The sequence below is a fragment of the Pogona vitticeps genome, chromosome 3 (assembly GCF_051106095.1).
Source record: "Pogona vitticeps strain Pit_001003342236 chromosome 3, PviZW2.1, whole genome shotgun sequence".
NCBI classification, from domain to species: domain Eukaryota; kingdom Metazoa; phylum Chordata; class Lepidosauria; order Squamata; family Agamidae; genus Pogona; species Pogona vitticeps.
The window spans coordinates 171,321,729-171,348,493 of record NC_135785.1 but is presented as its reverse complement, the minus strand read 5'-3'; the positions used below and the strand labels follow the sequence as shown (position 1 = coordinate 171,348,493).

Genomic DNA, 26,765 nt, shown 5'->3' with positions numbered 1-26,765 from the left:
ACCTTGGTTCCTATTTAAGGAGAAACGTGGGGTAAAATATTTAAAATAAATAGATAGAGTGCGTTTGTTAGGGCCCCCCTTCCCCCAGCATTTAAAAAGGAATCACTTCCATAGACAAATAGGACAGAGGCAAGGGTTCCTATAAAATGCAGTGTGGATTGTAGCATCATTACCGTAGCTTATCTTGGTATGTAATTCTTGCAGTGCATTCTACATTGTACATCAAGGTCTTGAATCCAAGCATTTAATATATGGGAATATTCCCATTCATCTGATCTGTTTAAAAAACAACAGTATTATGGTTTCAGATACACAACTTTAAGTTCTGATTTCCATGTGAAATGTATTGGGTCCCTTTGGGCCAGTCACTCTCTCCGAATCTGACCTACCTCACAGGATTGTTGTGATGACAAAAGTAGGGAAGAGGAAAGCCAGGTGCACCACCTAGAGGAAGAATATAGACTCAGCTACCGAACAAACAAATGAATGAATGCTGATCAAGCATGTGCTTGATTCAATTTGCCAGTTCTAAATAACAAACAAAAAAGGTACCCTGTGTGGTGTAGTGGATACAATGACAGACTAGGACTCTGGAGTTTGAATCCCCACTCAGCCATGGAAACTCACTAAGTGTGTGTGTGTGTGTGTGTGTGTAACTGGTAAAACCACTCCTTAAATACCTCACTTACCTTGAAAGCTGCTATGATTTGTATAACACTTTTGAGTATTCAAAGCACTTTATGTCTTATAGTTCTGGAGGACAGGTCAGTCATTAGAGGGAGGAGTTCTATGACATTTCATATTTTGTCTGCAGCCTATGTTTGAATTTATAGGTGGGTTTGGCCATGTTTATGAGTAATCTGGTGAGAAAGGCCAGATTACTCATAGATACTGTATGTTTAAAGTTGCTTGTGGGTTCAAGTATTGGTTGCAAAGAACATCTGAAATGTCATAGAACTCCTCCCCTTAGGCATTATTATTATGCTGACTTTGTGGATATGGGACTGAGTAGTGGTTTAATACCTCTCCTCAGTTAATTCACTACATTTAACATGAGGGGTTTCCTTATTTGCATCTCGGTCTTCAGGACAACACAGCAGCATTATATTATTTGTCTCAACCTGTGATTTGACTGTAAATTTTCTCTAAGCAATGAGGTTTATTTCTCCATGTGGAGTTTAGGATCACATTTCAAACACGCAAAGTTAACTAGGTACTTGATGGATATCATGCAGCCTTCTAGAAATAAATGTTCTATATCAGATTTTCTACCACCTAAAAATAAATTCAGAATGCATAAACTGCTTAATATATAAAGACATAATTCCATAAAGAGATTAGCCATGTTAACTCTGAAAACACTTTCTGTTCCTCCTATGGGGCATTGATATTTGTTCCTACAATGCTTCTTACTCATGGGAGAAAATCCAGGCCACAGGAAGCTCGAACTTCTAATTCCAGTGTCTAATTCTGCACCAGCCAAAAACGATGGGCATCTAGTCATCGCTATTATTGGAAGCAGAATTCTATTTATTCACAGAACCCCAGAGCTGGCAGAGCACAAGGCAAGAACACTACATGACAGTGACTAAGTCAAATACTGTAAATGCAAAGCTCCCAAGAGAGGTTTTTTGTTGTTGTTTTGAAAGGATTTATAGTGGACCATACAAAATGTCTAAAATACGATGCTGTGCTGTCTAGAAGGAACTGACGAAGTGGGGAACCATGTAAAGTGCAGAGGTTTTTGTTTTTGTTTTTGTTTTTGAAAAAACGGAGCCAAGATCCTTGGGTGAAAGATAGAACCAGCCCTCTCGAGACCTTCACAGTAATCTGAAATATGTGTTTGTGTGTGCATTTATTTATTTATTTGTTTCACACCTGGGTCACACTAAGTTGGGAAACACTGTCCTGAAAGCTCCCCTTCCACTCAAAACCCCGCAGAAGACTTCTCTGTGCGGCGCCTGTAGAGAGCCTTTCCTGCCCTGGTGGGTTTCCCGGCCGCTTCCCTTGGCCCGGCCGAGGCGCGAGCGGCGATTGGGAAGCCGGCGCTTCCGACCGGTGGACGCGCTGGCGGCCGAGCGGGAGGCGCGCGTGTGTCTCATTGCGCTCCTGCCATGTGGGTGACCTTCCGTGAACTAGAGGCGGGCCCTTGTGGCACCTGTCCCGGCCGAGGGAGGGAAGGCGCGGGGCTGTCGCCGCCCGCCGGCCCGCCTCGCTCCCTCGCTTGGGAGATAACCTCTCTGTTCAGGCTGAGGAGAGCCGTCGAGGAGGCGAGAGCAGCCGGAGGTGCCCAGCCCGCGCGCCGCGCCCTGGGACTGTCCCGTGCGTGCAAGAGAGCCAGAAGCAGAGCGGGTGACAAAAGGAGCGGGAAAGGCACCTCCGGGCTAGCGGTGGCCGAGAGGGGAGCCGGTCAGCAGTGGACCAGGCGGACGACCCCCGCCCCCCCCGTCAGGGGAAAGAGGCGCGAAGCCGGCGCTTCAGCTGCCCTCCTTCCTTCTAGCCGCCGCTGACGTCTGTCTCCCCCTGCAGGCGGCGAGAGCAAGAGACCCCCCCCCCCCCGCCCGGCTCCCGCCGTCATGCCGGAGGAGAGCCGGGCAGACGTCCGCGCCCCTTCCTTCGCCAGCTGACTTTGGAGCAAAAAAAGTGACAGCTCCGCCGGGGCCCGATGGGCCCTCCTCGGCGTCCTCCGCCACGGCTCCCCGGGCTCGGCCCTTGGCCGCTGCTCCTCGCCTGGCTCCTGCAGCCTGGCCTCGCCTCCGCCCTCTCGGAGAACGTGCTGCCCGAGCCGGCCGCGATGATGGGCACCAGCCCCGGCCCCCGAGCGGTGACCCTCCCGACGCCCAACGGGACCCCTTTCGAGGAGACCCGCCTTCACGTTTTCACCTTGGATTACCCTCACGTGCAGATCCCGTTCGAGATCACCCTCTGGATCCTGCTGGCCTCTTTAGCCAAGATCGGTAAGTGGCGGATTGAAAAAAAGAAACGAAAGAGTTTTGACTTGAGTGACAAAAGGGGTGAGGCGAGGAAGTGGGACAGGTGGCTGCTTTTTCACAGGTGGGAGGGGAGGCAGTCTGCACATGGAGCTTTCTCACTTTACCACGCAGAAGTACTTTACTTAAAAAAAACAGCTTTGACATTCCCAAGTGATACATTTTTTTGTGCCCTCTCAAAGTAAGAGTGACGTTTGGCGAGTGAAATTTAGGGACAGTCAGTTTACTGCAACGCTTTTTCCATCTGGGAGGAAAATTCCACCTAAATCCAACCTGGGGTGGATGTTGAACCCCCCACAAAGCTGTTTGCAGCCAGCATTTGAACTCATGTTAAGAAACAAACCACGAAGTTTTAGGGTTCTCTCTAACACACACACACACACACACACACACACACACACACACACACAAATATCCATAAAATCGTGGTTGGCAGCCTGAGGAAGATGGATTACCATAGAAAGCTAGCTGTTTGTCTGATTTATTTTTAGCGGTCTAACAAATTTTTCACCTGCTCTTGCATTTATATTAAGGACCCCATGGCCTTTTTCTAATCCTTTCCAAGAAGTCAGTGGAAAAAACAATTTTGGAAACCCTACTCCCCTGATAAATATTTCTGTCTACAATTTGTTTTGCATAAAGTAATTGGGGCGGGTTCCTCCTATCACAAAGGAAAGCATCTAAGTAGTACTGCATCATTTGCTTTTGTGACCAGAGAAATGTCTGGCGATAATGATCAGGCGTTGGAGGATTCCTGCATAATAATAACTTTCTGGTTTGTAATCTGATGCCTTTGCTTCTTGCTCATAGGCTTTATCTTTATTTCTTTAGAAACAGAAGGATTGTCAAAAGAAGAGTTTGGTTCCTGGTCATTAGAGAATGCTTTATCACAGTTAGCTGAACTGAAAAAAAAAATCTGATAGGAAAAGAAATCTACATTTCTATATGCCCCATATTGCACATTTAGCAGAAATATTTAGGATCTTGTTTTTAAAAAAACATTATTATCTAGTTTTATTGCATACCTTTAGGCTGACCAGTTCTAGTGTAACTGTTCTGCTGTAACATCAGATAATGCAATGTATTTTCCCTTTGAAATGAATGAAACATAAAACTGCATAGCTTGCTTGCATCTCAAACACCTGTTGCCCTGAAAACCCCATACTTGGAAATTATCACTGAGTCCATGGTATAATCTGACGTATGCAATATTTGGTTCCCATTAACTGCTGGGTGTGCACGCATGACAGAGAGCATGAATGTACCTGGATGAGCCTTTTCTGGGTTGCCCATCACAAGCTGTGAAAAGGGTACTGAAGATAGTGCCTCCTCTCTCAGTTTTACAATTCTGTTGCCAAAATAGTTTCTATTTTATGACCCATTAGATCTGCTCCTTTATTATATGGCAACTGCTAGAACTGGTTTGTTGACATGGTTCAATATAACTGCCTGCAATCTCTTATTTTTTATCTTCCTTTGAGGCATGGCTGTAGAGACAGCCTTTTTGAACATCCGAACATCAATATTTGCTGCAAATCACCTTTTAGGACAGGCAAAGGGAAGTATTTTTCCTACTAATCAATAACATACAGAATTTGCTTTCACAAGATGTGATGGCCATTAATAACAGCAGGTTTTAAACTGGATTAATAATAATACTTTGGGTAAGTGGCGCAGTCCCAGAGCAACCCCAGAAGAAGGAAATGGTAAACCATTTCTGAGTATTCTCTACTTAGAAAACCCTAGAAAGGGTCACCAAAATTGCATGGGATTAGACAAATCTATAAAAATAAAGGTGCAACCCTACACACTCTTACCTAGGAGCAAATGTCATTGATTGCAATAGATTTTATATCTATATAAGCATGTCAATGATTGCAATGTGTATTTGTCATTGCTACTGTAAGGCTGTAAGAATTTAGGATTGCCTCCTTCTAGTCATGATGGCTTCCACCCTTCTGATCGAAAGCATTGTGCTGGGGACCATCACTGGTGGAGGGTTCCTGGGCTATACCCTGCTTGTGTTATGGGCTTCCCATAGGTATCTGTTTAGCTGTGGTGAGAAATAGGATGCTGCACTAGAAGGGATTTTGGCCTCACACAACAGAGTATCTAACAAGGAAATGCCAAGAGGATTTGATACTGAAATTTCTTGATCAATTTCCAGTGATTTAAAGCTATACTACTACTGCTGCTGCTGCTGCTGCTGCTGCTGCTAATTATTATAATTATAATTATAATTATAATTATAATTATAATTATAATTATTATAATTATTATTATTATTATTATTATTATTATTATTATTATTATTATTATTATTATTATTATTATTATTATTATTATTATTATTATTATTATTATTATTGCATTCTATACCAGAGCAGTGGGATGTGGTGGCGCTGCGGGTTAAACCACAGAAGCCTCTGTGCTGCAAGGTCAGAAGACCAGCAGTCATAAGATCGAATCCATGCAATGGAGTGAGCTCCCATCGCTTGTCCCAGCTCCTGCCAACCTAGCAGTTCGAAAGCATGTAAATGCGAGTAGATAAATAGGTGCCACCATGGTGGAAAGGTAACGGCATTCCATGTCTAGTTGTGCTGGCCACGTGACCTCAGAAACTGTCTACAGACAAACAATGGCTCTATGGCTTGGAAAAGGGAATGAGCACCACGCCCTAGAGTCAGACATGGCTAGACTAAATGTCAAGGGGAACCTTTACCTTTACCTATACCAGAGCACATTCCAGTAGTCAAAAACAGTTACAATACAACCATTATACATTAGTGTTTATTTCAGTGTTTAACATTTTCTTGATTAAATATTCTAAATAACAGTAGAAATTTTTCTACCCACTAACCGACCAGTACAAAAAGATATTAGGTTACTAGATTTCTCTCTTCATCAGAAAATTTGAAACAAAATTTGAAATTATGGCTTGGAAAACCTTGTCCTTACAATGTAGCTTTTAAATCTGGATCAATTTTGATCACTGTTACTCGGAAATGTGACTGAAATCCTGTTGCCTAGCACAGTAAATTACAACTAGAGTTGTGGAAATTACAGAAGAGTTGATTCATCAAATCTGCACTAATCTAATGGGCCTACTCTTGTTGTGACTCACTACACTAAGCTACAGGATTGCAACCAATATGTTCTAATTAGAGATGGAGGTATTCGTATAGGAATACTCCCATCTCTAGTTCTAATATACTATCTGTTCTTCATTTTATAGCTTACAGTGATGAGTGGTATGTCACAATGTTATACAGCATACAATGCATATACAGAATATGGATATATAGAATAGTTTCCTATAGGCAAATGGGCCCAACACAGGTGTATTTTATCCCCTTATGTGTTCACTCTGCACACAGAACATATCACATGGAAAGCCAAACTAGATTCGGATGAAGGTGAAGTGAAAGTGGATGCCAAAAATAAAAAATAAAAAATCAGTTATTTAAGATATGTAGATGACACCGACTTACTGGCAGAAAACAGCAATAACTTGAAATGACTTTTAGTGAAAGTGAAAGAAGAAAGTGCCAAAACAGGCACGTTGAACATTAAGAAGTAAAAAATAATGACTATAGAAGTACATAACGTTGTACAGCATTGACAATGAAGAAATTGAAATTATTAAGAGATTTTGTATACTTTGGTTGAATCATCAATCCAAACGGAGACTGCCGCTAAGAAATCAGAAACATACTGAGACTAGGAAGGGCACTGGAAAAGATAATCAAGAATAAAGCTATGTCACTGGAGACAGAGAGCAAGATCATCCACATTTCTGTATTTCCAATCCCCTTGTATAGGTGTGAAATCTGGACAGTTAAGAAAACTGACAGGGAAAAAAATGATACATTTGAAATGTGGTGCTGGAGAACAGCTTTGTGAATACCCCGGACTTCCAGAAAGAAAACCGAGTAGGTGCTACAGCAAATCAAGCCTGAACTATAGAGGCAAAGATGTTGAAGCTGAGGCTGTCCTACTTTGGGCACATCATGAGAAGGCAGGATTCTCTGGAAAAGACAATAATGTTGGGAAACACTAAAGGCAGCAGGAAAAGAGGAAGACCAAGCATGAGATGGATTGGCTTCCTAAAGGAAGCCATGTGCTTGAGTTTGCAAGAGCTGAGCAGAGCTGTTGAGGACAGGACATTTTGGAGATTGCTCATTCATGGGGTTGCCATGAGTCCAAAGTGAATTGACGGCAAATAACAACATACAATGAGTGGTACCATTATAGCATGCCACTCATTGCCTTAAGTGGCATGATTATGTATTCTAGTGATGAGTGGTATGCTATAATGGTACACTATACCAAGATAGCCTACCACTCATCACTATAAGCTATAAAAGTTCAAAAGAAGAACAATAAAAAAGGTCACACAGGACAATGATGCTTGTCTGCTTTCCATTATACCACATGGAAAGCATCTTTATGATTTTTATTCCCAGGGATCTAGAGAAGACAGCCATAAAATTATGGAGTTTGAGAGACATCACTCAGGCCAGTAAAAAAGAGTATGGATGAGTCATTTTATGATACATCCGAGAACACTGGAATTTATGCTTCTATTAGCTTGAACATAAGGATATTTTAGTATCTGGTACTCATTTTATAAATAATATGGGTAAAACTATTTGGGAGTGATGGTTGTTGTAGGTTTTTCGGGCTGTTTGGCTAAGTTCTTAAGGTTTTTCTTCCTAATGTTTCACCAGTCTCTGTGGCCGGCATCTTTAGAGGACAGGAGTCAGAACTCTGTCTGTGCTCTGTAGCTGGACATGAAATTCTATTTCAAAATACTGACGTAATGGACAACACCAGCAATCATTATGTTAGACTGCACAGGGAAGCCATTGAAATCCACAAGCACCAGCAGAGCTTAAACAAAAAAGAAGAAAGTTTAAAACTCAAGAAAAGCCTGGTTCCCAGCACTAAAAAATACAGCGTGCAAAAGGTCAACAAACTCTACCCAGCCACAAGGACCAGTGATCATTACACAAAAAAGACCAGCTAACGACCCCCATCCATCACAGTGACAGATCATCTCTCCCCCTTATCATAACAATACACCGACAACAAAAACACACTGATCACCATAATCACCCAATCTCCTGAAAAGGACTATCTAACTATCCAACAAACTATCCAACAAACTGCAACAGAGCACAGAGTTCTGACTCTTGTCCTCTGAAGATGCCGGCCACAGAGACTGGAGAAATATTAGGAAGAAAAACCTTAAGAACATAGCCAAAGAGCCTGGAAACCCCACAACAACCATCAGACACCAGCTGTGAAAGCCTTCCAGAATATATTTGGGAATGGTCCACTTTTTTATTTTTTGCTTTTGCATTAGGCTGAGTTTTCCCTTCATAAGGGTGTGTTAAACATTCATACAAGCTCAGTATGGGATACATTTGAACTTCTTGAAATGAGACCTTAACATCTGAGATGAAACATTTCAGGTCAGTGAAAGAAGAGAGATCCATTAAAAACCAAAAGAAAAACAAATGGTAGATTTAGGCAGCACACCAACACTACAGGAACTTTGCCATTGGGCGGTATACTGGCTAATAAATATTAGCTGCCTAATAAAGTGTCATTAGAACTATGGAGTAAGGTTGTGCTCCTTTCGATACTTACTTGGGAATAAAGTCCATTCAAAATTACAGGTTTTACTTCCAGATAAGCATGTCTAAGCATTTTTTATTGACCTTGGTTTTTCAGAGTTCAGAACATGATTCATGTCTTTGACTTAGCCTTCCTGGTTTTATTAGGACATGAACAATAATATTGATTGAGTGTTTCTGTATCTTTATTATTACTTTCATACAATTTTCAAATAATTTGGATTACAGTGGTGCCCCGCATAACAAGTGATTCGTTTAACGATGAATCCGCATGGCGATGTTTTTTGCGATCGCAAAAGAGATTGTATTGTGATGTTTCTAATGGTAAAATATCACTTTGTGATGATCGGTAAGCGTTTCACTTACCGTTTTCCGCATAGCGATGTTTTTTTAACAGCTGATCGGCGGTTCAAAAATGGCCACCAGGTAAAGAAAATGGCCACCCGCTGTGTTTTTGCGCCCTTTCCTCGCTTACTGGGCAGCGAAAATGGCGGCCGCATGGAGGATTTCCGCATAGGAACGCATTAAACGTGTTTTAATGCGTTCTTATGGACTTTTTTGCCCCGCATAGCGACGAATCCACATAGCGACGATTTTTTCGGAATGGATTATCATTGCTATGTGGGGCACCACTGTACAACAATTGCAAGTTTGTGTCATACGAACCATTGTCTTCTAATATCAAGTCCCTTGCTTCATGACCATGAAGGGATTAATACAGTGGTGATGGCTTTGTGGTTTCTGTATCCCTTTTCTTTTCCTGAAAACTATATGAGAAATAAAAATAGAAATGTGCATTTTGCACAGAGCAAGCAAAATCATACTGCGTTACTACTGACTGACTTGAATGAAGTAAAACTGAATACATCTCAGGGTGAGTTATGATACTTCCCACCTGAAAAAGATGGATAGTTCCCCTCTTTTCCCAGCAGATGGTGATTTTTCAATAAAAAACCCTGCAGTTAGGCTGCCATCCTCAGCTACATCCTTCATTAAAATAAGAATATGCCAGAATTCAGCATGACTCACACCTTTAGGTTAGGGGTGCACAACCTCCAAATGTCTGAGAGCTGCCCATAACCACCCTAGGGCCTTGAAGGGCCACCTCTTCTTCTGTATCCTACCCACATTTAAAAAATTAAAAATAAAAATGGGCCCTTTTGCTTACTGAAGAAGCCTCCTCACATCACCCAGTGCCCAAAATTTTGGGGTATGGAGGCAGGACATGGATAGCAGGCCTCCTCAAACATGGCAGAATTGCCTCCCATGCTTGCAGAGGGCGTGAGGATTTATCAACTCATTAAAAATGTCATGTTGCAGTGGTTTGGGCTGGGGTCCCATACTTGGGCCCCCAGGGTTGTGTGTGGCTCACAGATCATACTTTCCCCATCTCTCCTTTAGATTTTCCTTTGGTGTCCAGTCCAACAGGGTTATTCTGTTAATAGAACTGGCCCGGAAAAACAGGAAGAACTGATCTGCTCCCCCCCATACCCCCCAGTAGTTTCTGTGAGTCCTTAAATTTGCTCAAAGTGGCTGGTAGCCATCAAGAGCAGGTTTTTGGATGACTTAGAGGGCTGCAGGGGAAGATGAATAAAACCCTCTTGTGCTTCAATGTCCTTTGGGTGGCAGTTGTTTTGATAACCAGTTTGCCTTCTTTTATTGACCTCTTGCCCTGTTTTCATCTTTACTTAGGCACCTCATAATGTCAACCCCTCAATAAACTTTTTTTTTGGTTGTGTCAGGTTATCTTGCCTTGCCTTGCCTTGAGGAGACACTTCTCAATTGACGTTTAAAGCCTCCGAAGATTCCTTGCTTCCACACCAGATCAAGACAATAAGAACCATTTTGCCTCATCAGAGGTTCCGCAATTTGTGCAAATAGTCTCCACATGTCTTTCTCTTTGAAAAGCAGATTGTACACACAGAGGCAAAGCACAAGCATGGCCCAACTATTAAGAGAAACAAAACAAAATGGAGACAGATGGACCCCTCCAATATGTTAGAAGTTCAGGCAACAAAGCATCAGCCAGTACAGATTGTTAAAACATTATTTGTGTTATTTGCACAATTAGTTTTATTGGGTGCAAAAACAATTGCTTTTGTCTCTTCCTTTGTCAAGAAGCTTGGGGTGGCGGTGGCGGTGGCAATGAGGATAATAATTTTGCAGTTTCTGGTCTTCACATGTGAGGATAAGAGAAGCAAGGATTTACATCCCTGCTAAGCAGAAGTCTCTAATTCAGTGATATTCTGCTCTGTCTGTAGCAGGTTATCTATAGGTCACCCCAGTGGCTGCAGCACCATGGAAAGCTCCAAGTGTGTAACTTGAAGAGAAGCCTTATAATAAGTCCATCCTTGCATTGTACTTCTTCCAGTGTCTGAAAAACACAAAATCCTAAAGGGGCAAACCATGGCCCAAAGACCATCACTCTCTTTCTTCTGTCGCCTTGTGCCTGGCATGCTCCTTGCACAGTTGTGCAGGCCTGGTAGAGTGGCAAGCATTTAACTTCTCAGGTGAATCCTGCCCAGTAAAGGTTTCTGGGCTCAGATTTTTTCAGAGATACAAATTCATCAGCAGGAACTCTGACCAGTTTCTCAGCTTAGTGGTCTTGGTGTCAGCTAGCTCATCCTCCTTTGATTCTGACCCAGAGCCAGGAACCTTGCACAGCTGTCACCCAGACTCTCCCATATCAACAGGGTGCTTAAAATATAAGTTCAAATAGCAAGCAGGCTTCTGTGAACTGCAGCCTTACTAGGCCAGCCAAAAAGGCAGAAAAAAGTGAACAAGCTTTCAAGATGCTTGATTTCCTCATAAGGCAAATATGTAACAGAAGCAGACATGGTGGGGCGAAGGAAAGGAGAGAGAAGTTTGACCTTATGTCCTTGTTGTCTTCAGAGGTAACGGAGGGGGAAGGCTATGCAGGAAATCAAATGGGGGGCACATGGTATTAGAATTCACTCAGTAGCCTAATGGAGAGTCACAAAATGAGAAGAGCTTTGCCCTCCATCTTAGCTCTGAGTTCACTGTGAGGATGTCTGTCTCTGTGAGAGATCACAGTCTCTTTTCCTTTATAGTTGCAGGTGGAGAGGTATTCTCACAAATGCTTGCTTTCTGCATCCATTTCACACTGATCTAACAGACTTCCCAGTCCTTCAGAGCATCTTGGGAGGGGAAGCATAAAAGAGTGACAGGAAGAAAGGGGAAATCTATGGTATTATATATATATTATCTCGTTGTGTTTTAACCTATGTAAGCCACCCCGAGTAGACATTGTCTAGATGGGCGGGGTAAAAATCGAATAAATAAATAAAAAAAAATGTATATCACTTCTTGTTTTTCCACTGAAGGATACATGTTGTATGAGCAGAACTCTCCACAAGGGGATGTTTCTGGTAATTAGACAAAACTCTGGATGCCAAGTATAACATCTTGGCCAAGACTTTATATATATATATATATAAAACCCACAGGTATTGGTTAACTTTTTTCCCCCTGAAAATGAAAGTCTTTGCCTGATAAGAGAAGGGCAGCTTCCAAGGGCAGCACATTTCGAAGCCTGGGAAAGTCACTGAGAAGGTCCTCTCTTGTGTCCTCACCAAATGAGGATGGGAAGGTGGTGAGACACAGAGAAGCCAGCCTCCCAACAGAAGTTCTTGAAGGCTGAGGAGACTGGTATGGAATGATACAGTCCTTCATCCAAGCCTGGATCCAAGCTGGATAGGATTTTATAGGTCATAACTAACACTTTGAATTGGCCCTAGAAGCAGGTGGCAGCCAGTGAAGCTACTGTCACAGTGGGGTTACGTGATCTCTGTAACCAGCACCAGTCTGGTTGCAGTATTCTGAACCAGCTGATGTTTCTGAACACTCTTCAAAGCAGCCACACATGGAGCATATTGTCGTAATCCAAACAAGATGTAACTAAGAGATGTGCTTGTGTCATCATGGCCAGTTCAGACATCTCAAGGAATGCGCGCAGCTGGTGCGTCACCTTTAACTGTGCAAATGCGCTCCTGACCACCACAGAGAGCTGTACATCCAAACTCAGGGTTGAATCCAGGAGCACACCAAGCTGCAAAACTGTATCCAATACAGTCTGACCCCTCTTCTCTGATTTGCCTTTTGCAAAACTACCACAAAATTAATTAAAACTTGGATTTTTCAGTACAGTTTTGATCCAGCTGCTTCTCTAAGTTTATGTGTTATAATATGACAGAGAAATAGAAACCATACTAGACCAACCAAAAGCAAACAATGGAGCCTGAAAGCTTTGCAGATCACTGACCTCTTCATCAGGCAAGACGCTAACAAAAGTAAGCATGACGGGGAAAGAAAAAAAATCAGGAGAAGGCTCAATCATTATTCCTTGTAGTCTGCATGTTACACCGAAATGTCAAGGAGGAGGTAGGCTATGCAGAAAATCAAATGGGGTACATCTGGTCGAGGGCACATTTGGTGAGCAAATGCCAAACTGGTTATTACTTCTAAAACCCTAAGGAGATTGGGAGTATGACATTCAGTAGTCCATTGTGTTCTGTATGATCCTGCCCATCCAATGAGGTGAGCTAAGCAGGCTGTGCTGCATGTTCCATCCCTTTTGGAGGAATGGCTGCTGGGGTCATGAACTGGGCCTTGTTTATCATGGTACTCTAATCTGTGGAACTCCTTGTCTTAGGAAATCGGATCGATCTCATCCCTTATGCAGAGATGAAAAATATGTGGTCCTCCTTAGATTGCTGAACTTTAGCTCTCATCATCCATCAGTGGCTATAATGGAAGGAAAATGCGTAGCCATCCAGATGTCAGACTGCATCTCCCATTAGCTGTCATCATGGTTAAGCTGGCTAGGAGTGGTGTGAGTGGCAGACAGACAACACCTGGAGGGCCACAGGTTCCCTACCTCTGCCACATGGTCTTCTGCTACCAGACTGTAATAGTTATATTTTTTTAAACAAGGTTTATAGTTTGTCTGGCTTCTAAGTTCTGTTGGTAAGTGGTGTGTGTGTGTGTGTGTGTGTGTGTGTGTGTGTGTGAGAGAGAGAGAGAGAGAGAGAGAGATCGAGAGAGAGATCTGTTTTTCCCTCTTTGCTAACTAAACACTTTGATTTACTGTAGGATTGTTTATGATTTGTAGTGTTTTGTCTGTTGACCACCCCTTCAAGGTAAAAAAAGTGTGAGAATAAAAATAAATACTGTACATTTGTTTCCCCCTTTTTTGAACAAGCTAATGACTACCTTGTCTCTCTTTCTGCCTCCCCTTCTCTCTCTCCCTCTCTCCCCCCCCCCCTTTCTCTCTCTGTTCTTTATCAATTTTGAAGGTTTCCATCTGTATCACAAACTGCCACACATTGTTCCCGAGAGCTGCCTTCTCATTCTGGTTGGATTGATTCTAGGTGGCATTATCTTTGGAGTACAAGAAAAATCTCCACCGGTGATGAAGAGTGATGTTTTTTTCTTGTACCTTCTTCCCCCGATAGTTCTGGATGCCGGCTATTTTATGCCAACCCGCCTGTTCTTCGAGAATTTCGGTACAATTTTCTGGTATGCAGTGGTGGGCACTCTCTGGAATTCGTTTGGCATCGGCCTTTCACTCTTCGCCATATGCCAGATTGAAGTGTTTGGCCTGAGTGATATCACTCTACTGCAGAGCCTACTCTTTGGCAGCTTGATTTCAGCCGTGGATCCAGTGGCAGTGCTGGCTGTTTTTGAAAACATTCACGTCAATGAGCAGCTGTACATCTTAGTTTTTGGGGAATCACTCTTGAATGATGCTGTAACAGTGGTAAGTTTCCTTGAAAACAACTCTTTGTGATGTTGAACTCTTCATACTTCTCACCTTTCTTTCAGCAAGAAAACTGAGTAAAAGTACAAAGCAGAAATGCTATCATGCCTGAGAACAACCCTCCCATTTGGTTACAGTTGAAATGGCTGTAATGTATGCTAATAGTTTCATTATTGGATTATTTTTAGTGGTTTACACATTTGTTTGTTTAAAAAATAATCCTTTTCTCCAGGGAGCAGAACTGTCAGAGTGCAAGAGAGGGGTCTTTAGCCCTCGCTAATTAATATGATAAGCACAAAAGGTCTGTAGATCAAATAGATATTAAAACAGACATTTCAATTAGCAGTGTCTTGATGAGGATCTCTATCCACTTACAGGTACACTGAGATTTTCAGTTTATTTCATGCAACGCTCCTTGCAGTCCCTAGGTAGGATCAAAGTTTAATCATTAACTGGGTTGGCTTTAAAAGACCAGAGACTATACTTACCAATTCCCTGATTATGCATTTCCATGTCTGTAAATTGTGATCCCAGAGAGTTCTTTGACTTTGACCTTCTGTTAGTTTCCTCTTGGAAAACTGTTGTTGCATTAATGACTTCCTGTTACAATAGCTTTAATCGGCATTGTAATAAATAATGTGATACTCCAGCTGAGAGGCCCAGAAATCTTTTTATAATCCATTACATCCACCATGCATATCTATCCGCTAATCAATTTTAGCAGAATTTAAGGCATTTTAAAAAACTACAGTTTCCCCAAAAAGACCTAACCTGAAAATAAGCCCTAGTGTGATTTTTCAGGATCCTTGTAATATAAGCCCTACCCCCAAAATAAGCCCCAGTTAAGTGAAACTCCGCCCTCCACCATCATGCAGCAACCAGAAGAAAATGACATGACTGTATTTGAATAAATCTAGATTGTTGTACGTGAAAAAACATCCCCTGAAAATAAGCCCTAATGCATTTTTGGAGCAAAAATTAATATAAGACCCTATCTTATTTTTGAGGAAACATGGTACATTCTTTTAACTTTCATGCAGGCCTCTGTGGTGCTTCTCTCAAATAATGGCAAATACAAAACAAACAAGTTAGGATCTTTTTCTGAGCAAACCCCTCTAAGCCCACGACTTGGCAACATCTTTTAAAGAGGGTTCAGCAAAGGTTTTCTTTGGATGCTGTAGGATAGTGATTAAAAATGGACATTCTGGGAAGGAAGCTACTAACAATGGTTCCTATCCTTGGGTCCCCAAATGTTCTTGAACTAAAACTCCCAGAAGCCTTCACCACTAGTTCTGCTGGCCAGGATTTTTAGGACTTGCAGTCCAAGAACATCCGGAGATCCAAGGTTGGGAACCACTGCACCAGCAACTCTGATTATAGTACACATTAAAAGCATATGTGAATGAAATGAGGAGCTGGCAACCCCATCTCATTTTGCTACATTCGACTGCCATGTGTTTGATATGTACAAATAAGGCTCTATACATGTGTACTCATGCAAGAGATTAAAATTGTTCCACATCAGGATATACGCATTTGGCTACAGAGAATATATTGTGGTGATTCATTGGGTGCAAACAGAAAGTTCAAAGATAATTTAAGTCAGAAAAGTTTTTAACATCCCGTCCCGCACAAACCGCCCCCAAACCAAATAATAAAAAAGAGAAGACCAAACCAAACCAAACCAGCTATTGCAATAGTTCCTGCACTAGTAAAGAACCAATTGTAACGGCTGTCTGAGTTAGATATGGTTCACAAGACTGAATATCAACTAAATTTGACAGTAGGGTTTTTTCCTAGCATGTTTATCATATGTAAATTGCACCTGACTCCTCTAATCTCAAATGGCAAGGGTTAATATTTGTTTTAAAATTCATTACTGATAAAAAGAAAAGAGAAGAAAAAGACCAACACTGTTATGAATGGGTGGAGTATTCTGATATGAATGTCCATTGCAAATGACTTGACAAAGGTGTATTACTTCATGACATTAACAGGGAGGGCTCATGGACTAAGGATGGGATGTGTGTGTACCTCATTCCAAATTTCAAGAGGCTTCCAGCAAAGTAGAGAAGATGATGCTTATTAAGATACATAGTACATATCCATGTGCCATGTCAAGTTAGACATAATGTAGTCATCTGTCATTGTATCCCTGCATGCAGATGTCATATCTTCAGAGCTATGGGTACTTGTAAGAGGTCCACTATTGCCTATTAATCCAGGACTCATTATTGCCTCCATCTACTTCAGTGCAAAGATGACACACACACCCAGAATATGGAAAAGTTGTTTTTTCTGCTGGTGCATGTGGACTTTTTTAGACTGCAATTCCCAGAAGCCCTCATTTCAGCATGGCCTCCATCACCTCTTCTTCCTCCAATGGATATCTGTTAACACGGCTATTTTAAAAATATTTTTTATGTTTAATAAGAAGTTGTCTGGCCTTTATCATGTTTCAATATTTTATTTTATTGAAGGAATTTGCCATGATCTTGGCAATGTTTTGTGTTGCAGATTATTTTTCAAAAGCTTTTCAGCCTGTCATTTAAATGAATATAACATTTTGCTTCAATATAATCAACATCCTTTTGTGACCTACATTATTTCAGGCCAAAATATCTAAGTTCATAAGAAATACTTAGAAAGTAGCTGTCTTCATGATAACACGAGTCTTTCCGAAATAGAATTTCACTTAAAATCCTGAATTTCATTCACCAGATTGTGTATCTGATCTAAAAATATGCTGTCAGCTTTTACCCGTCAAGCTCTGGAGATTTGTAAAATATTTATAAGATGCATTATTATCATGCTAAGAACATAAGATGGGCTTATGCTAGATCTGACCATAGATCCATCTAATCCAGCATTCTATTTCCTGCAGCCACCAGATGCTTCCGGAATGTTCAGCATCAGAACATAAGGGCAGTTTGTCTTCCATACTGTTTCCCCTGGTGCTTAGAAGCAAACTACCTATTTATCTATCAGCATTTATTTAAAGTACTTATATATTGTTTTTGTGCTCACCATGACCATCAAAACCCGTGAACAATAAAATCCTGTAAAATTATGAGAACATAAAAACAATGAGAATGGCAAAACATAATTTTTTAAATGTCTAAAAGCCAAAAGCTTGCCAGTGTATAAAATTCAGTAGGGGCAGTGCTTGACTTCTTCTGGGAAGGAGAGTCACGGTTCGCACAATAGTTCAGGACTCCCTAGCATAGCGATGAGACTCAGTACCCAGACTTTAGATGACTTCCCTCAGTGGCTTCATGCAATTGTCGAAAACCATACAGAAGAAGAATGAATTCTGAGAAACCTCCTAATCTTATGGCTATAAGGGTAAACGGTAATACTGTAATTTCCTCACAACCACTTTCCAGTAGCGTTCACCCAGGAAGAATCAGAATCACAAGCTCCATGTTAGGCAAACGGTCCAGAAGAATACAATGACTGACGGTATCAAAAGCTTTGGGGAGATTAGGTTAGAATCAGCAGGGACATATTCCCCTGGTCCACCTCTTAGTATAAAAGATCCACAGAGGAGATCAAATTATATCTGCCCTCAGATTTGGGGGAAACTGTTCTTGAAAATTTTCAAGAAGAGCCCCCTATCCCCTATTCCATCCTAATTAGAAAAAAAGTGATTTAACTTTGCACTCTAAAGCACAGTATGACACCAGGCTCAGATCACTGTTGTCTGTGGTGCAAGACCCAACATCCAAATGCTTCTTTTCAGTGCTAGTAGCAGATGGTGCTTACAGCAAGATTATTTAGCAGTTGTTATGTGCTGCTGAACAACTTCTGATTTATAGGGACCCTATGATATAGTGACCTCCCAAAGGTCCTGTGATAACAGCCTTGCTCAGGTTTTGCAAATGGAAAGTTATTGCCTTCTTTATTGAGTCACTCTCTTTCATGTTAGGATTTCCTCTGTTCCTACTGCCTTCCGCCTTTTCTAGCATTTTCCTAACAAGGCGTGTCTTTTCATAGTTTGTCGACAGTTATCTCTCCAGTTTAGTCATTTTCACTTTTAGAGAAAGTTCAGATATAATTTGATATAACATCCATTATTTTTTAATGAGAGGTGCACACAAATTTCCTCTTATAATCTAATCTAAAGTGAGGCTGTCCAAGAAAAATGTGACTCCTTCATCCTGCTGGAAAAAAAACCTCAGCTAATGCTTAGATTTAATGGCTGACATTTGATAGGAAGAAGATATGCCACTGGAATGGAACAAGGAAGTGAGCAAGCTGCTTTTATGTGAGACAGGAATGCACTGTCGAGAATCCAGTTTCCGTCTCATGTGCAGAGATTTACCAGCCCATGTTAAACTGTTTCAAGGTTTTATGCCTACTCTTCCAGTTAAGCCTACTCCCCTCAAATTAAATCTATTTAATGAATTAGTTCTATTGCTGCAAACCTCCTTCCTTCCTTCCTTCCTTCCTTCCTTCCTTCCTTCCTTCCTTCCTTCCTTCCTTCCTTCCTTCCTTCCTTCCTTCCTTCCTTTTTTGCAGAATCCCAGATACCTCCTCCCTCCTGTTTCATGTCTGTTTTATACCGCATGGGGAACCCTAATGGACCTGGGCCAACGGCCAAGGCATTAAGCAGGAGTCCACCCATTCAGGAAGGACTAAAGCCACAGTAAGGCAGTGTCTCCATGTCCCATTTCAGAGAGGTGACCTAGAAAGTTCCTATGGTTGGTAGTACTGAAAGACACTGAGAGGTCCAGCAGGGCCAACAGGGACATACTGCCCCTTGAGCAGTCCCTGGTGTAGATCATCCACAAATATTACCAACGTCATCTAAATTCCATAACCAGGAGTAAAGCCAGAATGAAATTGAACTATATGAGTTGTCTCATCTGTGAAGTCACAGCATACTGTAAAACCTAACCCAAAAACAGAATATTGAAAACTGACCTGTAGTTATTCAGTATAGGGTGTACAAAAAAGTTCTTTACAGGAGATTATTGAGTGATCCATATTCTCCTCTTGTGGACTAGAACATAACAGGCCTTTGGCCGCTCAATACAACTCTGCTGGATGACTATATACACATGCAATTGTGGCAGAAAAGAAAGACCTTTTCACTACTACCACTGCCGCAGAGTAGGCCTTCCAATGGGCTCTATCCTGTGTTCAGTCAACCTGCTTCATGTTCCCCACCATGATCTTTCTAGCTTCTGTCCCACTCATTTCACCATGGCATGCTGCCTTGTCACAAAGGGGATTAGTTTGGCTCCACTGTCTATGAGGAGATGTTTAGGAGCAATTGTGTTCACTATCCTCCTCACTATGCCATTCAGAGGTTAACCACGACTTTAGCAAGGTTGCCTGGCAAGACAATGGGAATCTACACAAGGGCTGCAAGGAACCTATTCAGATTCATCCTTCTAGGGTGAACTGTCTTAATTAGTCCCCCACCCTTATGAATGCTCAAAGTTCCAGTCTAAACCCCACATGGTAGTGATCTGTCTATTCCCATGAAACTTACAGAATGCTCCTCCATACCCATATCACCCCTGTTTTGTCCAACCCCAAAACATCGGCCAAGAGTGTGCCCTTACATGAGTGGGATCAGATATTGCTTGGGACAGGATCATGGAGGGCATGAAGTCCTGAGTCACTCCAGACAAAGTAGAAGTTGAAGTCCTCCAATGTGACAAGCCTCTAGCATCACTCTTGTGATCAATCTGGCTAGCTCAGGAAGGGAGAATGTTGTGCAGCAGAGCGGTGGTACACCAGCAGGTTCTGTTTTCAGTCCGGGGCCTCCAGTTTCAGGTGTCAACACTCAAATCTGAGATGGGGGATCTGGTTAAGGGCTGGGGTGGAATCTCAACATGTCACTGTACTTTGCTTCTCCGCCACCCAGATATGGCCTACTGCTGCATCATAAAATTTTACCTTAATTAATAATCTCTTATTTCAGCTTAGTTGCTTGTTTAGCTAACTTGATAATTAATAGACAATTTCCACTAGGGCATATAATAGCAGTGCAAGAGGTCTACATGTAAGAACCAAAGACTACAATAACCTAACAAGTTACCAGCTACTAGACCAGAGGCATTTCTTATGTGAATTAAGGGGTCATTGGGGACAGGTGAACTTGCAAAAGATTAAACCCAGCTTTCAGTAAGGTGAATCACTGTTTCTCTCTTTCTCCTCCCTTGGCATTTATGTAGTGCTTCAGGGCATTCACAATTTACATACTTTGTATATTCTGTTGATCTGGGAATGCAGAGTTGGAAACAAGGCAGTCTAGTCTTTGCCACTGATCAAGGGCAACATCATGGCAAGAGAGATAACAGCCTAGAACTATGCTCAACAAAAGAAGGAGAATCTGCAGGGAGATTGCTTCCCTGCTGTCTGCCAGAGAGACCACCAATCTCCAGCTGTATGTAACCCTGGAAAACAGAGAGCAAATAGTATACACATTGTGGCCTCATCCATAGACCGAGGCCATAAGGGTTTGTGAATATTTTGTGTTGGACAGCCTCCATGTTTGTTGTAAGTAGCTTGGGGATCCTTTCCTTGAAAAGTGGGATATAAATCTTTGAAATGAGTACATAATTTAGGAAACTTTACAGCAACTCTATAAATAATGACATATCTTTAAGGTTGAGGGGGGGATTTAGCACTGAGACTAAAAGGGAGAGAGTAGTTCCCCTCTTGAATTTGTGACTGAGATTTCAGTCTACAACTTCTTGTTTCTAGGTGAACATGCAGGCCTCTACAGATTTATTCAGAAGGAGTTCACTGAGTTTGAATGGGTCATTCATTCACTCATTCATTCATTCATTCATTCATTCATTCACTTATTCATTCACTTATTCACTTATTTATTTATTCACTTATTTATTTATTTATTTATTTATTTATTTATTTATTTATTTATTTATTTATTTATTTATTTATTTATTTATTTATTTATTTATTTATTTCCCCCCTTTCTTCTTAAAAAGGACCCAAGGTGGTTTACAGCAATCAAAAGACAGTATTTAAGTTAGTAACAATGGATATACAATAAACCCTAAAAGGATCAATTAATATAGTTCCAAATAAACAGAAGCAACACCAAAACACATTCAATGCAGTAAGGTACAGCAATCCATTTAAAAAAAGAAAGAAACCCCACTTGGTAGCCATTCACTCAGGGAAAGCTTGCCTGAAGAGAAAGACCTTTGCCTGCTTGTGGAGGGATAGTAAAGGACATTCTCCCAGGTAAATGTTTTCGAGGTGCAGGCCTTAGTGATTTTTTAAGCTGATCCTTCAACAGAGGGGAATTTGGTACAGTATTTGAGAGAATGAGGAGTATATGTAAAGGTGGAGACATGAAACTGTAGGGAACAGATTTTAGGAATTATCTTAATAAATCAAACTGTGGTGGAGAATTCAGCAGTGTGAAAAGAAGCATTATCATATGTTTAAATAATCAGTTGTGAGCCAAAGCTTAAGGTATACAGAATGTAATTCACTGCCTGATCGCCTGTGGATGTGGATAATGGAATAGAACAAAGAAATTAGTGCATGGTGGATATAATTTCTAGACAATTATTGCTTACAGTTTCATTTGCTCAAAAGGGTCAAGAAATCAGCTAATGAACATCAAAAATGAGCTAACAAAAAGAAAGAGGTATTTTTTAATAAACAAATAAACTTGAGATATTGTGCAGCACATGTATATATCGAGGATGGATTTCATAGGTTTCCTACGCTTATAGGAGAGCACAGACTAGTTTTACTCAGAACATAATACTTCCTGAGTAGTAAATTCTCATATTTTCTGTTAGTGAAATACTATGATACTGTTGCAATTAAGTACATTTATTCCAGTGGAAAAGAATTAAAAGATATTTGTTAAGAAAGAAGCCAAATGCAAGATAAGAGTACTTAACTGTTGCTGGGATATGTGTTTTCTGTGTTTTGAAAACAATTGGCCAGAATCTTGTTGCTGATTCATATTTGCGTAAGTGAAATCACATAACTCACTATGGCAAATTACCACTAAATTACAAGGCAGTGTTTGTATTACTGGGCAGGCGCCTGTTGCATAATTAAGCATACATATTGTAGCATGACTGATGCCTCGTTGTTGTTGTTTAGTCATTAAGTCGTGTCCGACTCTTCATGACACCATGGACCAGAGCACGGCAGGCCCTCCTGTCTTACACTGCCTCCTGGAGTTGGGTCAAATTCATGTTGGTCGCTTCAATGACACTGTCCAACCATCTCGTCCTCTGTCGTCCCCTTCTCCTCTTGCCTTCACATTTTCCCAACATCAGGGTCATTTTCAGGGAGTCTTCTCTTCTCATGAGATGGCGAAAGTATTGGAGCCTCAGCTTCAGGATCTGTCCTTCCAGTGAGCACTCAGGGTTGATTTCCTTCAGAATGGATAGGTTTGTTCTCCTTGCAGTCCAGGGAGCTCTCAAGAGTCTCCTCCAGCACCAAAATGCTAAAGCATAAATTCTTCGGCAGCCAGCCTTCTTTATGGTCCAGCTCTCACTTCCATACATCGCTACAGGAAAAACCATAGCTTTGACACCGCTGACCTTTGTTGGCAAGGTGAGGTCTCTGCTTTTTAAGATGCTGTGTAAGTTTGTCATTGCTTTCCTCCCAAGAAGCAGGTATGTTTTAATTTCGTGGCTGCTGTCACCATCTGCAGTGATCATGGAGACCAAGAAAGTAAAATATGTCACTGCCTCCATTTCTTCCCCTTTTATTTGTCAGGAGGTAATGGGACCAGTGGCCATGATCTTAGTTTTTTTGATGTTGAGCTTCAGACCATGTTTTGCACACTCCTCTTTAATCCTCATTAAGAGGTTCTTTAATTCCTCCTCACTTTCTGCCATCAGAGTGCTATCATCTGCATATCTGAGGTTGTTGATATTTCTTCCGGCAATCTTAATTCTGGTTTGGGATTCATCCAGTCCTGCCTTTTGCATGATGTATTCTGCATATAAGTTAAATAAGCAGGGAGACAATATACAGCCTTGTCATACTCCTTTCCCAATTTTGAACTAATGAGTTGTTCCATATCCAGTTCTAACTGTTGCTTCCTGTCCCACATACAGATTTCTCAGGAGATAGATAAGGTGGTCAGGCACTCCCATTTCTTTAAGAACTTACCATAGTTTGTTGTGGTCCACACAGTCAAAGTCTTTTGCGTAGTCAATGAAGCAGAAGTAGATATTTTTCTGGAACTCTCTGGCTTTCTCCATAATCCAGCGCATGTTAGCAATTTGGTCTCTAGTTCCTCTTCCCCTTCGGAATCCAGCTTGTACTTCTGGGAGTTCTCGGTCCACATACTGCTGAAGCCTACCTTGGAGGATTTTGAGCATAACCTTGCTAGCGTGTGAAATGAGTGCAATTGTACGGTAGTTGGAGCATTCTTTGACACTGCCCTTCTTTGGGATTGGGATGTAGACTGATCTTTTCCAATCCTCCGGCCACTGCTGAGTTTTCCAAACTTGCTGACATATTGAGTGTAGCACCTTAACAGCGTCATCTTTCAAGATTTTAAATAGTTCAACTGGAATGCCATCACCTCCACTGGCCTTGTTGTTAGCCAGGCTTTCTAAGGCCCACTTGACCTCACACTCCTGTGAGACTCAAGGTCTGACTCAAGGTCAGCAACCACGCTATCTGGGTTGTCCTCTTTAGGTAGCAGTAATTAGTTCCACCGAGTTATGTGGTTTAACTTACGAATGCATAAATCACTGACTGGATTCTCGACTACTCTATAATTTCTTTCTAATTTATTCTGTTGTGTGCAATTATATATATATTAATATTATATAATTTATATTTCTAGGAAAAGTTACACTGTGATGATCTGAAGAGGATTCTAAAAATTTAACCTTTTCCCTTTACAGGTTCTCTACAACTTGTTCAAATCTTTTTGCCAGATGCATACAATTGAGGCCATTGATGTATTTGCTGGAATTGCTAATTTTTTTGTAGTTGGCACTGGTGGCGTTTTGATTGGAATCGTTCTGGGATTTGTAGCAGCTTTTACTACTCGTTATACCCATAAAATCCGAGTGATTGAGCCACTGTTTGTCTTCTTATACAGCTACCTGGCATACATAACAGCCGAAATGTTTCACCTCTCAGGCATTATGGCGTAAGTATCCATAAAGACCACACTGTGCTAAGAATACTAGGAATGAATTTGGAATGTGGACCTCTGCTTTTATTTCAAGCTGACCAGGATTTATCTGTGAGAAATGAATAAGCATAGATGCCAGTATTCAGTTCAGGTACTCTTGATGCACGTTAAAAAGGCAAAGTAGAAAATTTTAAAAGGTAAAGGAGAACTGTTAGATTTTCTTGTAATTTAGCTTATAGATTTTTGTGTATGTAACTGAAAGAAAGTAATTGCAGACTAGCTGTCTGAGTTAATATCTCCATTCCACATGGACATTGTATGTAATATATATGTTATATAGCAGCATATGTGCACAACAGAGTATATAGGAAAATTAATCACAAAAACTTGTCTTTTTGTTTACTTTCTTGTATCTTCAAACAACCTCACATAAATATGTTGGCTGAAATCCAGTAGTAAGTCACAACTAGAGTAGGCTCGTTGAACCAGTGGAACTTACATAGGTGTTGGCTCCCAAAATCTGTACCAGTTCAGTGGTATTCTCTAGTTGTGGCTTTTTACTGGGTTTCAGCTATTAGGTGATGCTAAGTAAGCTTACCCTCAAGACACCTTCCCTCTGTCTGCCCCAGAAGGATGAAAATGTATGTTCCTTTGTGAATTTTTAAAAAGATCACAATACATATATCAAATACTTTAGAAATTCCAAGACGGGGGGATAATATATAGGGTGGTCACTGCTTTGTTGTCCAAAACCAGGAAAGACATTTCCAAAACAAGGACATGGAGGATAAGGGACACTAGGCATTAGTACTGTAATTTAAGTGGAAATGCACTATTGTTCCCATATTGTACAAGACTGTGACTAGCATAGTATTTAATAACTCCTTGAAATGTCCTGTGCCTGGTAGTTTTGAAGCTTGCTGAAAATGAATATATGGAGAGAAAGAAAATTGACAAAGGTCACTGTAGTTTTGTGGAAAGATTCAGCTAAGGCAGCTATTAGTTATTCAGGGGAACGATCTGAATAGTGCTTTCCAAATGTCCACTCCTGAGACTGACCTCATATTAGAAGTTCATACAGAATTGCCATGCCATGTTCTCATTGTCATTCACCAGCAGTTATATCTCTGTGTGTAGTTTGTGTCTTTTCTTACAAAATGAACCCCCACAGCTTTTTTATGAGAAAGGCTGATTAAATACATTTATTTGTTTGTTTGTTTGTTTGTTTGTTTGTTTGTTTTTATTCTTTCTTTCTTTCTTTCTTTCTTTCTTTCTTTCTTTCTTTCTTTCTTTCTTTCTTTCTTTCTTTCTTTCTTTCTTTCTTTCTTTCTTTCTTTCTTTCTTTCTTTCTTTCTTTCTTTCTTTCTTTCTTTCTTTCTTTCTTATTGGATTTTTATCCCACCCTTCTATACAGGAGTTTACTCAGGGCGGCTCACAATATATTGTGCATAAACAACTTAAAAACAACAATTAAAATCTAGAATAATACTATAATCAAGATGGAATAAGCAGCAAAACCAAGAAAAGTAGAAGTCAAGTATTGGCGGGAGGGAAGGCTTGCCTACAGAGCCAAGTTTTTAATTGGTTCTTGAAAACACCCAGCGAGGGTGCCAGGCAAATCTCTGGCGGCAAGGTGTTCCAAAGTCGAGGGGCCACCACAGTGAAAGCCTGGTTTCTTGTTCTTTCTTTCCGGGCCTCTCTCGGCGTCAGGTCCCTCAGCTGTCTTTCCTGGCTATGTTGAGTGACTCGAGTAGATCTAGGTGGGAGAAGGAGTTCTGCCAAGTATTGAGGTCCTAAACCATTTAGGGTTTTGTATGTCACTATTAACACTTTGAAGCCAATGCGGAAATCAATGGGCAGCCAATGCAGAGCAGCCAGAATGGGAGAGATATGCTGGAATTTCTCATTCCTCTAAGTATTATTATTATTTATTATTTATTTAATTTATATCCCGCCTATCTGGCCCACCTGCCACAGTAATCTGGCAGCCGCATCAGTCTCAAAGGTAGCCCCATGTAGAGTGCATTACAGTGGTCTAATCTCGAGATCACAAGTGCATGGACCAGAGTGGTGAGGGCCCCACCATCAAGATAGGGACGCAGCTGGGCAATCCGCCACAGATGGTAATTGGTGGAGCGGACCACTGACGCCACCCGGGTTTCCATTATGAGCACCGGGTCCAGATATACTCTCAAGCTGTGAACCTCACTCTTTGCGGCGAGAGTCACCCACCCCCCAAA

The 26,765-nt window shown here is 41.2% G+C and overlaps 1 protein-coding gene across 1 annotated transcript in view; it reads left to right on the top strand.

The window, feature by feature from the left end:
* Nucleotides 1-2,162: 2,162 nt before the first annotated feature.
* Nucleotides 2,163-26,765, top strand: part of SLC9A2 (solute carrier family 9 member A2) — a 54,052-nt gene continuing 29,449 nt past the window's right edge. Inside the window, exons 1-3 of the mRNA XM_020783979.3 lie at nucleotides 2,163-2,957; nucleotides 13,948-14,411; nucleotides 24,290-24,540. Coding sequence (XP_020639638.3) covers nucleotides 2,666-2,957; nucleotides 13,948-14,411; nucleotides 24,290-24,540 — 1,007 coding nt within the window. The 5' untranslated portion in view covers nucleotides 2,163-2,665. The remainder of the gene's footprint in view (nucleotides 2,958-13,947; nucleotides 14,412-24,289; nucleotides 24,541-26,765) is intronic.